Genomic DNA, 15,335 nt, shown 5'->3' on the forward strand with positions numbered 1-15,335 from the left:
GGTTGCCAAATATGAGACACTCAGCCATCTCCATCAGGAACAGTCATCATGTGTTTATAGTCTCACTTCATGGGAGTTAATACCTGTTATTGTCCAGTGTTAGGAGTGACCAAGCATGATTATCTGAATGTGATGTGATGCAGACTTATGTTGACACAGAGTCTTGCCATCAGTTGTCATCAGCTAATCAGTTGCCCAGTCACTGCAGAGTGATAACCACCCAAGGTGCATGATTCCCTAGTGGGACCGCAGAGCTGTGAATGTGGCCTAGAACGCAGCTCACCGTGAATGAGATCAGGCTGACTCTCCGGTTTCTGTTCTCTCCCGCGCACAATGGTGGCACAGCGTCTGGACAATTTTCTATACTATTCCTATTCACCGCAGCTTTCATTGGAGCGCTCTGCGTGTGCAAGTCTGACTTAAGATTTATTCTTTGAAGCCTGTGGCTTGATAGAGACATAAATGTGCTAAAGAGCCGACCAGCTGTAGATCTTTTGTTTAGAAACTCGAAACCCTGACCTTTACGCACACTCTCTCACACCGAGATTACTCGATGAAAGTAGCGAAAGGGGGCGCAGCAATTTGTTTTCTCTACGCCGTTCCCATGGCTTTAATTTACCGAGGAAAAGGCTGCCCAGAATGCGGAGGACCGAAAGGACCACAGTTGGACGGGACGCCGCTCATGGACGGTCACATAGGCTAACTTTGGATTTTGGAAAAGGTTTGGGAATGCGATATCGTGCTTCGGTGGATTTAATTTTAAACGCGTGGACTCCGGATTTATAAAGATCTCAGTGTGTGCGTGCGTGGAGCTACAAGTCTCAAAGCACCGTTCCGATACTCCAAGATATTAGCTTTGAAGGAACCCGCATACATCACCTAGTACACAATACCAGAAGGTAATATTCGAACATTTGCATACGATTAATTTATTTGATTTGAGAAACGGGTGATTAATTATTATTATTATTATTATTATTATTACTACTATTATTACTATTATTTCAGTTGTTGTTAGTAGTAGCAGTGGTAGTATTTTTATTTTTGTTTATATTCTTTAATATTCTATACTATTACATACAAAGTTTGTCAATTTTTCTTTTTTTTTAGGGGGCGGCGGCTTTTAATACTTTTTTTGCTACACAGGTCATACGCGGTTTGTTTCAACCTGCAGGCAATCCGTAACTCTAATGTATTGCAAACCCTGAAATACTACGTATGCATATATCGTACTGCAGGATGACACAGAAACATAAATGTTTACTTTTATGACAACGATTGATTTTTGTAATCATTTGCGCATAAACACTATAAAGTTGGTGGTCTTTCAGCCGAATAGTGGTACGGTTTCTCAGCGTGCTTCGATCGGGAACTTGTACTGCCTACTTTCACTTGCGCAAATGTCTGGACATTCTTCTTGTGATTTTATGACTGATATTTTTCCCTGTCGACATTTTTCTGTTGTCAGGACATAACATGCACATCTGTATGTCATATACAATGAAAGATTTATCTGTTGAATAGGGTCGACCAATGTGTACTGCTGTTGAGGAACAATTATAGGAACAGCTGCCGTTTTTACAAGGGTCAAAACTGTGAAAGAGAAACTTTTCAGCTGGATTAATGAAACGAAAATGCTGTAGGCTAGATGGATCCAACCGAGGGATTCATTTGATCTTTTAATTTGCTTTAAGTAAATCGTGCCTCGGATCGGATGGTGAGCTTTCACACAATTGTATAGATTTGAGATATCAGCTGTTGACAATTGAATTGCTGTCTTAATGCAGGGGTTCGAGCTGCTATTGACGCGTGTGTTGCAAGGAATGTCACTGCTTCATAAAAACGGTTGAACTCCAGAAGCTCTGGTAGAAATATTCTTCGACAACACTTAATTCTTCGAACATCGCCCAAGATACTGTATGTGCGTAAACGAGGAATTTGTTTAAACAATACTTGATAATCGTTGATATTCGTTTTGATTTCACAGCATCTGCAGTTTCTCAATCAATACGGTGCTTTAAAGAACTGTTTAACCCAACATGATATGGGATACATTCGTTGAGGTATTTTTTAGAATGTTGGCATAACATTTTGAGACAACATAAATAGTCTATAGGATACAATCTGCTGTCAGTAGCCATACAGTTGTTTTGATATATGAAGCTTCACCTTCTTCTTGTGTCTTATAATTATATTGTTGTGTTTTACATCCTTGTGAGTGCTTGCTTCAGATATTGAGCTGTTAAACATTTCATTTAGGAAATTAAGTGTAGGCTATAGTTGTTATTGCTGACAGTGAGTGTCAAACAGCTCTATTCTTTATGAACACAATACTACATCCAGACATAATGTTGCGTTATGCACCCTTACTGTCCCATAAAAAGCGATTGTTTGCAGTCTGCCTGTTTCATTAAAGTGTTTTAGTTTATTGTGAAAGTTAGCCAAACAAGCAGCCAAACAACTAGTTTTCTCATTTGACAGAAAAGAAACCAGTGGCAGAGCTACCACAGCAAGAGGACAATTGTCAACACAAAGAAGGTCAGGGGTCATAGTACAAGGTCAAGCAGACAGGGAAGAGAACCTCAGTGGAAAGACATTGGACAGAGGAAGAGGGGTACAAGTCACCAAGTCTTATAGAGGCCTAGATGAACATTGTGAGAGCATACCACTGTTGTCATCATTTGGTTTCATTAATATTTATTCATTTGGGCTCTGAATGGAAAGCGATTAATTTCTTAAACCAATCATTTCTTCTTCCTTTTGTAAATACAACATGGCTACCTCTTCAGACGCTGGTACCCACGCAGTTGACAAGCAATGATAGAAACCTTCATCCAAATACTCAGGTAAGGGAACCCAGATGACCACCAAACAATTCTGGAATGTGGGTTTAAAATTTACTTTCCTGATTTTTGCCCTGCTATGTTAATTGGTGACATGTTTCTAGCTTTCATCACCTTTTCTCTTAAAGTGAGCAACAATCTTTTGATGCCTGTGGATTGAACAGATTAATTGATTTATGAATTGGGATGGCAGGTATGCCATCCCGCTAGGTTACAGCTTGGTGGGCTGGCATGCCCCATACCAATATAGCACCGAGAGTTTGGCACTTTTCAGGGTTGACCACAGGCTCTCAGCCCTTAAAAACATTAATTTCTGTACCTTCTGACCCCATTTCAACAGACAGAAGTCACAGAAAAACTTCACACGCCCACACAACAAAGCCCCAAAGTTAGGGGATTTTGCGTGTTTTCCTCCTTCTTTCTTCTTTTTCCTGCCTGATTACATAATCACAAATGCTCCCGGCTCACAAAGAATAAATCTCCGCATTGAACATTTAGGTACATCAGCCAATAAAAACATTGAATACACACACAAAATGGACATATATACAAGTGCACAGGTTTAAAAGAACTTTGCGGGCCCAATGTATATTTTCCTAATTTTAATGGCAGGCCTAGAATTTGCCAGTTTGAATTAATGACTTATAGACAGTGCTTTGTATGTATGAGTAACTTGGCATTTTTGTATGTTTTTCATCAGATTTACTTATTCTTAACATGGACAGTAAACTATTTTTAGCATGGATGTTAGTTCATATTCCACCTGAAATAATACACCGGCTAATCTGTACTCCTTGGGTAGGTTTGAACAGTACTTCAGAAATATTAGAGAATTAGATCAAGAAAAACAAAAAATAATTAAATAATGCATTTATATGAATGGTGCTAAGCACAGTAATACAGTTTGTGGTATTATAAAAATTGTGCACTGTCTGTCCTCTGAGCCTCCTGAACTAATTTGACTTTCCAACACAGAATTTCCACAGTTCTGCTGCTTCTGGGCCCAGACCTGCTGAACTGTCAGCACAGCAATCAACACAGGAAGGTAAGTGACAAAGTATGGTGTACGGAGTCTTTGGTTCCGGAGAACAGCAGACTCTTTGATGTCATCAATGAAGCTGTTGAGCAGGAATTTGATTGCCAGTCTTATCGAATTTCTCCAGTTGGTGTTCCTGGCGATGTGGAATGAGGCATGTGCTGATGGACTCGCAGACCTCCCATGCTAGTTTGCAGCTGCAGAAGCTGGTGTCTTTGTGGCAGCACAATGGCTGCTAAGTGCTATGGGAACATACATTTCAGGGGGCATGAACGTGTCTCTTAGATTTAACTGAGCAAAGCCGTTTGGTGCCATAATTTATGGAGAGTGCATTTCACTTGAACTTCACACCAGTTGGTGTATAGGGCTTGCAAAGAGAAAGCTTTTTTATGGCTACCCCCCCCCCCCCCCCACCCCATATAGCTTAATTCAAGCGGTCTTTCCTGTTTAAAATTCCATCGTGATATTAGTCTACAGAATATCTCCTGGGAAATCTGTGGAAACATAAATCTGTCTGCTCGCAGATGAGAATTGTGACAGTAGGGTACAGGAGGCAGTCTCCGTTTTTGGGTGAAGATGGTGCCAGCTGTCATGTGTCCTCCCCCCTCCCCCCCGGGCCTCTGGAGCATGAATAGACAGAGAGAGACGAATGGGATGAGAGCGCTATGAGAGGTCTGGCGATCCTGAGTCTGGCTTCTCTTCCTCTTGACCTCTGTGTGACCCTGGAGTTGACAGTGGGGTTTGGGTCGCTGGAGTTGTGGCTGAAGGTCAGGTGGGTGAGGACGCTCTGAATAGCCCAAAAGCAGCACAGCTGTGTGTCTCTGGACCTTTTCCTAAATGCCCTCCCGTTTTATTTTCATGTTTGTGCATTTATTTTGAGCAGCCGGACTAGATGGGAACAGAATTTCTCTCCTAAGCGCCAAATTTCTTCATAGCTCCCCTGACAGTAAGAGCTGGCATGTCCACTGGTTGTCATTGGCAGCCAGGGAATGAAAGACTAATACCTGCTCTGGTCAAGGCTGTGCTGAGAGAGGAACTTGGGAAACTCCAGAGAATGCAGATACTCAGTAATGGGGTGGGTTACAGTTACAGAAAACCACATATTTGGGATTGACAAAATTAAATACAAGAAAGCAGCACTGTATATATCAATACTGACTCGATCAAGATTTCAATTTTGTATGAGGCAGGTAATAATATCAAGATAATAATTAAAGCCTGTTGCTGTAACTGATCCATGTAAGACTGTATGGGTCTAGCTGCTCCGAGCTAGTGGAAGAGCTCTTACAATGCAGTGTGTGTGTGTGTGTGTTTGTGTGTGGGCATACTTGGTATATTTATAAATGTGTGCAGGGTGTGTCTGTGTTTCATGTTAATAGCCTAAGTACTATAACTTTCACTGCTCTCTGTGTCTGCATAGGTGCCTAAGAGGATAGAGGCTCAGCAGGACCCTGAATCCGGGGAGGCAGCAGGGCCGGGTTCCTGGGGCCCCTGGGGTCCCTGGGGGGCCTGCTCCCGCACTTGCGGGGGAGGGGTGCAGGAACAGACCCGACCCTGCCTGTCAGCTTACTCCCCCGCGGTCACTTACCCGTCCAAAGCCGCCCACCCCCCTCGGTCCTCCGGACACGTGGTGTCGGCCCTGCGCCCCTCCGTCCCCCTTCATCGCAACACGGGACAGCCTCCGTACTCAAACGGGACAGGGTCGCACCCGGGGGGCCACAGGAAGCTGAGGGGCCAGCAGCGAGACCCCCGCGTCGGACGCAGGTGCTGCTCCCGCCCCCGGAAGGGTCTGGTTTCCCCTCCATGTGAAGCAAACGGCAGGGCAGGCCTAGCATCTTTAGCGCAGCGGTTGAGCACAAGTCCGAATCCTGTATTTTCCGAGATGGACCGTACCGCATTCTGAGCAGCCCGGCTGAAATGAGACTCAAAGGACCCCATTGCTTATTTGACTCCCCTCCAGTGTAAAGATATTCTTTTATAAATAGAGTCAATGTCTCCGCATGTGCCAGGCCTGTTTGTGATCTCCTTGCTGTGGGGCCACTTTTAAAAAGGCTTGAAATAAACAGGCAGTGACAGTTGATTAATGGGTTTTTTATTGAGCTGAGCAGCAGGTTAAATTTAACAGTGAATCTTTCATCGAAGTGACATGGATGAAAAGTGGCACATGAATGGATGGACAGGAATCCTTTTTATTTAGAATAAGGCACAATTTTTCTTGCTTCGATTCTCTTTCCCAGTGATTCTGACATTTGCGAACCGTGGCTCCAGTACTAATGAGAGATGTGATGCGTGTCTGTGTGTGCAGGAGGGGCGGGGACAGCAGACGCATTACTCCCGGCATGTATGGGTACGGAAAGATGCCCTTCGTCATGCCACTGCAGACGGACACCGGGCAGGAGCCGGGCACCACTCCACCCCGGAGACAGCGACGGGCCCCTCCATCGGGCGCCCTGTACCCGGGCCAGCACGGGGGCCACCAGCAGACCTACAGGCAGCACGGCCCCAACTACGGCTACGGCGGCGGCCACCACTGGCCCCAGACGTCGCAGCCGAGGACACACCCAGCCAGGACCTCGCTATACCAACCCAGCCCCGCCCACAACCCACAGCAACCCCCGCATTCTGACAGCCAACCTCCACAAACCGGACCCCACAGCCCCCTGCCCACCTCCTCCTGCACAGGGTCCCAGAAGCAGTACAAGATGTGCAACGTTAACGTAAGAAGTGTTCGTGTCCTCATGTAGGCAGTTTTTTAGTGTTCATCCTTTGAGTAGGCGTATTTTCATACTATTGAGCTTGGCAAAGATTCAGTTTCCTGATATAAACGAGTTGTGATGATTAGTTTCCGCTGCTTCAAGGTTGAATTACAGCACATGCGCCCCCGTTTAATTGTGAGACCAGTTGTGGGAGCTTGTTAAATTTTTTATAGGTCTGGATACAGGTGTGTGGAACTTTCATGGATTTGATGTGGCAGTGAGGCTATAATTTGTGTGTGAATCTTTCATCGCCCATCAGTGTGCAATGAATAAGAAAGAGGAGGGAGAAAAAAAAGAGAAAAAGAGCTCACGAGAGAGAGCGGTTGTTTGGTGTAACAGGAGGCTGGTGGAAACAAACTGGAGTTTAAAGTGTGGAGATGGACTTCCTTTGGCATCAGCCATAAAGTCTGGAATTGTCTCGGGGGGAAGAATGCAGTTTGGCTGGTCCCAATGCGGTCCTTGCCAGCAGCCTGAGAGACAGAGGTCAAACCCCCCAGAAAGCCCGCCCCCAGCCCCAGGAGGCAGAGGTTACCCCCCGACTCCCACTCTCATCTCTTGTAGTTCCTTCAGGAGTCATTTCACTTCAGCACACCCAGGCCGATCACGACTTCACTGGGCCACCAGCTCTCCTGGCCTGTGACCACATTGTTACAGTTTCAAATCCCAGACGGTAAACTGCTTTTGAGCCATGGAGAAAAGAACTTATATTCAGTAAATAGTCAGCTTTATAAACGAATAACCAACAAGCTGTTAGCCACCCTGCATTGGGGTCTCCATTGGCGTGTAATGCTTGTCTGTTCACATTTCTGTCTGCAGTCTTGTCCCCCGACCAGCCGGAGTGTGAGAGAAATGCAGTGCTCGTCTTACAACAACCAGCCCTTCATGGGTCGTCTGTACGAGTGGGAGCCTTTCAACGAAGGTAAGGGTCTCTGTGGGTAGTTACTGTTACCCCCCGTATTTCATTAAAACGGTATGGAGTCGTCAGTGTCATAGTGGTAACGGCTGCGTTACCTTTCACCAATGCTGTCAGACAACGTCTCCCTGTTGTGGTGCTTTGGAGGATTACAGCCGACTACAGCCTAAATCCTGGCTGTGGTCATGGCACTCAGCACAGCTCAGCTCAGCCCAACTCACAACACGAACACACACCGAGAATCAGCTCGTAACGCACAGATCAGCAAAGCATAACTCAGCACGACTCAAAAAATCTCTGTTCGGCTCAAGAAAAATCTCAGTTAATCTCAAGAAAAACCAACATGAGACACAGTGCATTGTAGGACAACATAAACAACATGTGTAGCCAAGGCATTTTCTGAAAAGGCACGCTGAAATTCTCATTCATCTTTCAAAGAGCTGGATTATCCAACTTGTGCTTGTTGCTGATGAACTGCCTCATTTATACAGACAACACGATGGCAGGTAACTAGAGCAGTGCTTTTAAGCGACGTTCCTCTTTCACTAAAACTACTCCGACCAAGTGATTTTCCTGCTTGAAACTTTTAGAATCTAAGTTTTAAATGACAAATGGCATTGCCCCTGGTGAAGCTGGGAGGCTACAGGAGGAAGAGCTAGCCAAACTATAACATTTACCTGCTGAACAAACTCACACCTTGCTCACAGATCTCTGTCTGTCTCCTGGAGGCCAGAACCCTCCCACACTGTATTCCACAGCTAATTTGCACTAATTGATCAGGTGAGAGGGTTTCAGCATTTATTACCACGGCCTTCTCAGGCTGGCAGGGTTGTCCTGGCAACACGTAGCCCTGGTTACTAGCCAAAATATCTTGTCTCCTGCGAAATTCCTTACCTCGAGTAATACATTGACAATCTCAGACCACAGCCATTCCTCATAATTAGGATGTGGTGTGCCGTAAGCTTGATGGTTAAGGCATTGTTTGCTTTTGTCTTAATGGTTTAGAAATATATATACAGCGGCTACTACTAAATTAAAGTAATTTCACGGAGTCTACCGAGGAATCCTGTGGGAATTGCATGTTTGCTGTTGCATTTTTTGAAAACCGTTTGCCAAGCCTCATAGGTAAACCTCATACCTTCAATGTAATTGCCTGCCCACTTCCACTGTTTTGGCAGTCCCCAGCCAGATGTGCTTATAAAAGCATTTAGGATATTATCTAGATCACCATGTGTGTTTATACAGTGTGTGGCACGCAATTTATTTTAGCAGTGATTGTTCAGCATCTTGAGGGCTCAGCGATAATGGTGTAATTTTGAATTCAGGGGGTCCTGTGTATTTGTATATAATTAACAAACAAAGGAGTTCCTTATTCTGTAGTCGTACAGTGTGGGATAAATTGCACTCAGCCTGATCTTTCAGTTTACTGGCAGGGGCCTGATATCAGTGATTGCACAAGGTTTGCATGTGCTGCTGCAGCTCACATTCTCTAATTCAGTCTGTACAGTGCCTTCAGTGCTCACAGGGACTTAGTCCCTTTACATGGCACTTAACACTTTAATTCTCTGCTGATTATTTATGGAAGGATGCTATAAATGCGTGTGTGTATGTGTGTGTGTGTGTGTGTGTGTGCGTGTGTTTATAAACACCCCCTTCCACTCCACCAGTTAAAATAAACCACACCAGCACCTCCAAGAACCCATTCTCCCTAATTAACTTTGGAATCCTTGTCCATTAACAAATCCAATTACTTCAATGGAGCTTGGTTTGGTGGGGGGTGGGGGTGCAAATTAGCCGAATGGCTCTGGAGTCTGCATAGGAGCTATCTGAGGGGAAGTTCTTTGAGCTATCTGAGGGTCAGTGAATGGATTTGTGTGCTCTGTAAATTCACTTTGCCAATGGCAAAACATTGAGCCCGATGTACTCCAACTCCATTACCCTCCAAGATGGGCATTGGGTTCCACCATAATTTTTGCCATGCCTTGATGTTCACACCAGGCTAGGGCAGCTTCCTGCCCTTGCCTGTAGGTTACCATTTTGCCCCTGGTTTTAATTTTGGTGCTGTGGTGATGATACTCATTGTAATGTTCTCTGTGGCAGATTTATATATAAATACAGTATCATATGACTGCCTCTTCCTTCTTACTACTGTATGCGACCGTATAGCAGTTGATCTGAGAGAGAAAACCCCCCACACCTAATGCACTTGCAAGTCGCAGGAGGGGGACAGTAATAGGGAGAGGTGGGGAGGGAGGGGGGTGTCCAACACCAAAAGGTCAAGGATTTCTTTATAGAAATGACCGCTCAGCTTCCTAATCTGAGAGAGAGAGAGAGAGAGAGAGGGGGGGGGGGGGTATGAGACCCATTTAGCCAACAAGATTATTTAAAATGGGATAAAACCCCTGTGTTCTGAACTTTATATGCAGAATTGTATATAGAATGGTATACTTTAGGTCTGTATTTTATTGTATGATGGATAGCCCCACTGGCTGCTACATACGCCTCATCAGTTATGCCCAAGCATGATATGATTAGGTAATGATGACGTTTAAGGCTTGAAACCCTTAAATTGAACCTGTTCACCTAGTGCCCACAATGTACGTCATGGCATGTCAAGCATTGCTGATCAGCCTATGTATTCTTCTGAAATGAGTCACAAAATAATACATAAACTTCAAAAAATATGGTTATATATGTGCACTTATAATATTTAGCTCTTATCCAGTTTAACTTGAACAGTTAGATTTTTCTCATACATTACATTTCTGCAGCCAGATATTTACTGAAGCAGTTCAGCTGCTGTGCCCCATCTCAGTACTGAGCCTGCAACCTCTGGAGTTACAGACCCATTTCTCTAGCCAATATATTTCAGTACAGCCTGGAAGTAAGGTACTGCAGTGCTGGGCCAGCAAATCTACTGAAACTCTTTGCTTTGGCCCTACTCCAGTCCCAGTAGCCCATGTTTTAAAGTGTACTTAAGTTATGTTTCCCCAACAGATGAAAAACATTCAAGCCACTGTAAAATAAGGTGAAATAAGCCATGACCCCATTTTCTCCAACCAGCCAACTTGCAACTAATTTTCCAAAACTGTACAATATGATATTAAGCAGGGATAGAGTCTGTATTGCTGTGTTCCAGGTTTGAGTTTCAGCTGATGAGTTTTGTGTGTGTACTGGACCACCACTGGCTATTTGCCACAGAATGTCCTCTGGGCATTAGGAAACTTTATTAATTGCTCTGTAGCACTTGATGTGAATACTTTTTAACCATAGCAGGATAATAATAAATAAAAACACTTTTTCAGAATTGTATATTTTATGTGTTTATTAGTTTCTGTACTTCTCGACTGATTGACTGCTTTATTGTAAGTTATTAGCATGTTTTAATTATCATATCACAGGTCTATTAAAGTTACTGTATTTCTACAAAACTCTTACAATGAAGATGACCTATAACCAAATGCATCTGTCAGATTTTCATTGAACAAAAGGTTTATAGTTAGTCATGCATTTATTTAACAAAAAAGTGGTTAGTCTCAGTCTTTTGGGTATCCTAAACCGAAAAATGTGGACTGCAATTTTTGTCTCTGTAAAAATAATATATCTGTAATGTACCCATGAGCAGGATATTAACTATTGTGGTCATTAAATTAATAATAAAAATGAATCAATAATAAATGCATCTTCATTATCTCATTCTTGTACATTTGGTTTTGAAGTGGTATAAATATGCAAAGTACACATAGGCATGCACACACTACAGTTCTGCCATGAATGGTGTATGATAAAATACAATAAAAAATTGAAATACAAGCAGTAAACATACAAATTACTACAGACCGTGAGCTTTTAATGTGCTGCGTTTTGTTGGTGAAATACAATGCTGCACTCTTGTGGATACTATGTGAAGATTACATGGTGCTTGAGATGGGAGATGACACAAGTGATGCAAGTGAGTTGTTCTCAATAGCATGATGTTTTTGCTCCTGCAGGTCGGGGGGACCAGTCCTGTGAGCTCAACTGCCTAGCCATTGGATTTCGCTTCTACGTGCGACAGGCAGAGAAAGTCATCGATGGGACACCATGCGGCGAGAACGAGACTTCTATCTGCGTGGAGGGGACGTGTCAGGTAGGGCCCAAGTTAGAAGTTAAATATTTTTCCCGGAGAAGATAATAACTTATCTCTCTCTTTGAGCTGTGTATTCTATTTAATCATGCATATCTGTCTTTTTACTGATATTGTAAACCCTTGTCTTTTATAAACATAAATACTTCATAAAAGTAATGTGGGCTTTTTACTGCTTGGATAAGCAACATAAATATTTTTATGAAGCATATGTTCTTTTCATTGAGTGTAAAGAGGTCACTGATTTTTGTGTATCAGGTGTAGTAGTTTTCAGGGTAGATGGGATTGTATCTGAACATTTATTTAAACAAGACCAGGTCAAAACCTAATACATGGCTGGACCTAACACATGTGATCCGGCCAACCAGTAGTGTAACTTCATAACTTGGCTGACCAATGGTGTAACTTCATTACTCACTCAGTCACTCAGTCACTCAGTCACAGATATTCGCGTTTGTAGGGCTGTCCCCGCTGTTGCGGTCTAGCCAAAAATGACAGATAGTAGTAGTTTTGAATAAACTTTCCACCAGCAGAGGGCAACATAACTGTGCCCACGGCATGTTGGGACTGTTTAAAAATATCAATGCACATATTAAGGGAACAGATGTTCGTACTTTTTGTATGATACTAACATAAATCTGACCTGCACATTTGTAAGAGATGTTGTGTTGCATGTTAAACTTGTTTATGTGTTTCAAACATGTAATAGCAAGAAAAGTACTTGCTTTACTATCCTGGATAAACAAGGAAAAGCCAATTACAGGTGAAAATGGCATATACCATATTGGTTTTTCTGGTAATTGTTTTTTAGCCCCTGGCCAATAGTGTTTGTTTTTAGCCCCTGACCAATAGGGTTTATTTTCTTTTGAGCTGATATTCATCATAAATCCTTTTGGAACTACAGATTAGCTGATGTCACCACTTATCTTAATGCATTCCGGTGATCCCTTGAATTTGGTTGTAATGCAGACTGTACAGGCTCTGTAAAGCAGTAATGCTGTCTATCATGCTGAGTTTTAATCTGGATAGGAATCTTTTCATCTCATATGTGCTCCATATGTTCTCCTACTTTAATATCTGTAGAATTCAGGTTGATCACAAGGTTAGGTTCCTACCCTGTTTCGGGCTTTCTCTCAGAGAGAAACTGCTATGTGTGGTTCTTCCTTGTCAGAGCCCGGTCTGTCCATATACAGTGTGCTGAGGGTACATTCTGGAAGGAGGCTGGCCAGTTTGATTGGTGTCTATAGGTATATTGGATTGGTCTCTATATGTCGTTATATATAGTGTAGTATGGTCAAAAATATGGAGACATTTGGGTAAATGAGGGACAAAGCGTATATTGAAGGCAGCTGCTTCCACGTCTGTGTGGTTTTGAAATTAAGCAGTTAACATCCCAGCCTGTTCAGGGCTAGAAGATGAGACCTCAGTGGGTGATTACTGAGGCATATTTGGTGCTTCTGTGGGCTTCTAGGATGGAGACAGCTGAACTTGATGATGTTTTATGAGGAGCAGTGTCTGAGGTGATGTTGGCATGAAGCTCTGAGGGAATGACATCATCAATAAATGGCAACCATGGTTGGAAGCACCTACTCCTGGATCTGGTTTCCATGCAATAGTTTATTCCTAATATCACTCTGGGGTATGAGCATGTTTTATCACGAATGGCTTATCAAGAACTCTTTAGAGCATGATATTGTTGTCAGGTGCGGAAATCATTAATTACACCTGGCAATGCACATTTGCGAGTACAGTGGTTCGAGAACACCGCGGAGAAATGTGATATGGTGAGATTAATCATCCTTCTTGAAAAATGACAAGTTCACATGTGGTGCACACCTAAAGTAGCCTACAGGCCTGAGTGCTTGGTTTCAGTAGTGAAGGGTTCTGCCAGTTCCGTAATGGTGTTTTTGCCTTTTCCCGCTATATATTGGGTGCACTCTTTCCTTCAGAAGGCTGAGTCAGTGTTATCTAATGATTCTCAAGTGATCACCTTCATCCAGTGTTGCAGAATTTCTTTCCTGCGTATTTGAGCTTCGCTTCTTAACTGTGTCTGTGAGCTCTGGAATGGCACAGGGCTGTAGTCCTCCTGCTCTTGTTATATTCAGAGCCGGGATGAGGTGCTGGAAACAATCTAGAACTTTCTTCACGCATTGTAGCACATACAAATTTAGGCCATATTCTGAATGCACGACCTGAGAACATTAAGTACCTCCCTTCTTCAGGTAGCACTTTAGTAGTTTGCCTTCTTTGGTTGCTGCTGTTTCAGTCAATCGAATCTCAGGATTCTTTTTTAAATTTAGCTCCTATCAACCAAGTCTCAGCGTCACTCTCTGAGTCAGGCTCCTCTCCAGGTGCTGGTCATTATTTGAGGACAGATCTGAAAAGCTCATCATATACAGGTAGCACTTTAGTAGTTTGCCTTCTCTGGTTGCTGCTGTTTCAGTCAATCGAATCTCAGGATTCTTTTTTAAGTTTAGCTCCTATCAACCAAGTCTCAGCATCACTCTCTGAGTCAGGCTCCTCTCCATGTGCTGGTCATTGTTTGAGGACAGATCTGAAAAGCTCATCATATACAGGTTTCTCAAGACAAAAAGCTGAAGTTTTGCTCTATAATAATAGTTTTTGTTTTAAATGAACTCTAAAAGAGATTATTTGAGCCCAAGCAGAGACTGGGAAGATGTGGTAAAGAGTAGACAGTGTGAGTGAGCTGATGTCATGATAACACAGACAGTGCAGATTCAAATTTGGAATAACTACACAAGATTAGGTTTGGGTACCGAAACCTTATACCACTATGGCACTGGTTCCCATATGACCAGTACCTGCTGGACCGAATCACAATGCAGATTTCGGTGCCACTTTGAAATATCCAATTTTCCACCACCCTCTTGTGCTCCAAAACAGAAGCATCACTCATCCATGCCACCACTGCATGCCTTCACTAGCTAACGTTGCACTCGCTCAGTCAGTGACTGCAGGTACCATTAGCAAGCTAGCTAACGTAAAACGCAAAATTCCAAAAGCCAAACGATCTAATAATAGTGTTTGTATTCATTTAGAAGAATAATTGAAACAGTCAACAGTTAATATATAATTAAATTTCTTTGGCTTTGCAATAAAAATACATTTTAAGAGTTTTGTAAGAGTATTGTAGCACCAGTATTGGAAAAATGTAAACGATACCCATTCATACGCATTCAGGTCTTTCAATGAAATGCACACTACCTTTAACTTTCTCCCTCCATTACACAGTCCTAGTTATGCCAGCTTAGATAAGGGCTAGTGGGACCAATCAGAGCTCAGGGGAGGTAAAGGAGATGCCCCGAAAATACTCAGCTACACATGCATTCATCCATTATGCATTTCATGAAGTTATTTTTCATAAGTATCACATTCCATTACCACTATTGGGAGCTTATTAAAAAGAAACAAAACAATTGGATATTACATCATATTACCTGTGGCCCCTTTTCATGTTTGCCAGGGCCCGTACTTGCCACGAAACAGGCAGGCAACGTTCTGGATCCGGACGAGAGCCCTGTGGCTCGAACAGTCGGCCTCTGTTCTTCTTCTGCGGTCCCCATTTGAGAAGCGAGCAAATTTGTTTTGCTTTTCTTTGAGGGCCTGTCTTCCGCCAGCTGTGCTTGCAGTGGCACAAGAG

General features: G+C 43.1%; 1 protein-coding gene across 4 annotated transcripts in view; it reads left to right on the top strand.

Moving 5' to 3' along the window:
- The first annotated feature begins 265 nt into the window (after positions 1-265).
- LOC135255225 (thrombospondin type-1 domain-containing protein 4-like) overlaps positions 266-15,335 on the top strand; it is a 44,141-nt gene continuing 29,071 nt past the window's right edge. Inside the window, exons 1-8 of one of the 4 annotated variants that reach the window (XM_064336101.1) lie at positions 266-899; positions 2,482-2,654; positions 2,790-2,846; positions 3,819-3,888; positions 5,300-5,643; positions 6,185-6,596; positions 7,452-7,554; positions 11,541-11,677. In XM_064336101.1, the coding sequence (XP_064192171.1) occupies positions 2,818-2,846; positions 3,819-3,888; positions 5,300-5,643; positions 6,185-6,596; positions 7,452-7,554; positions 11,541-11,677 (1,095 nt within the window). In that variant the 5' untranslated portion in view covers positions 266-899; positions 2,482-2,654; positions 2,790-2,817. The remainder of the gene's footprint in view (positions 900-2,481; positions 2,655-2,789; positions 2,847-3,818; positions 3,889-5,299; positions 5,644-6,184; positions 6,597-7,451; positions 7,555-11,540; positions 11,678-15,335) is intronic. The other 3 variants (XM_064336102.1, XM_064336103.1, XM_064336099.1) reach the window with 3 other exon arrangements.

Source organism: Anguilla rostrata, chromosome 5 (genome assembly GCF_018555375.3).
Source record: "Anguilla rostrata isolate EN2019 chromosome 5, ASM1855537v3, whole genome shotgun sequence".
NCBI classification, from domain to species: domain Eukaryota; kingdom Metazoa; phylum Chordata; class Actinopteri; order Anguilliformes; family Anguillidae; genus Anguilla; species Anguilla rostrata.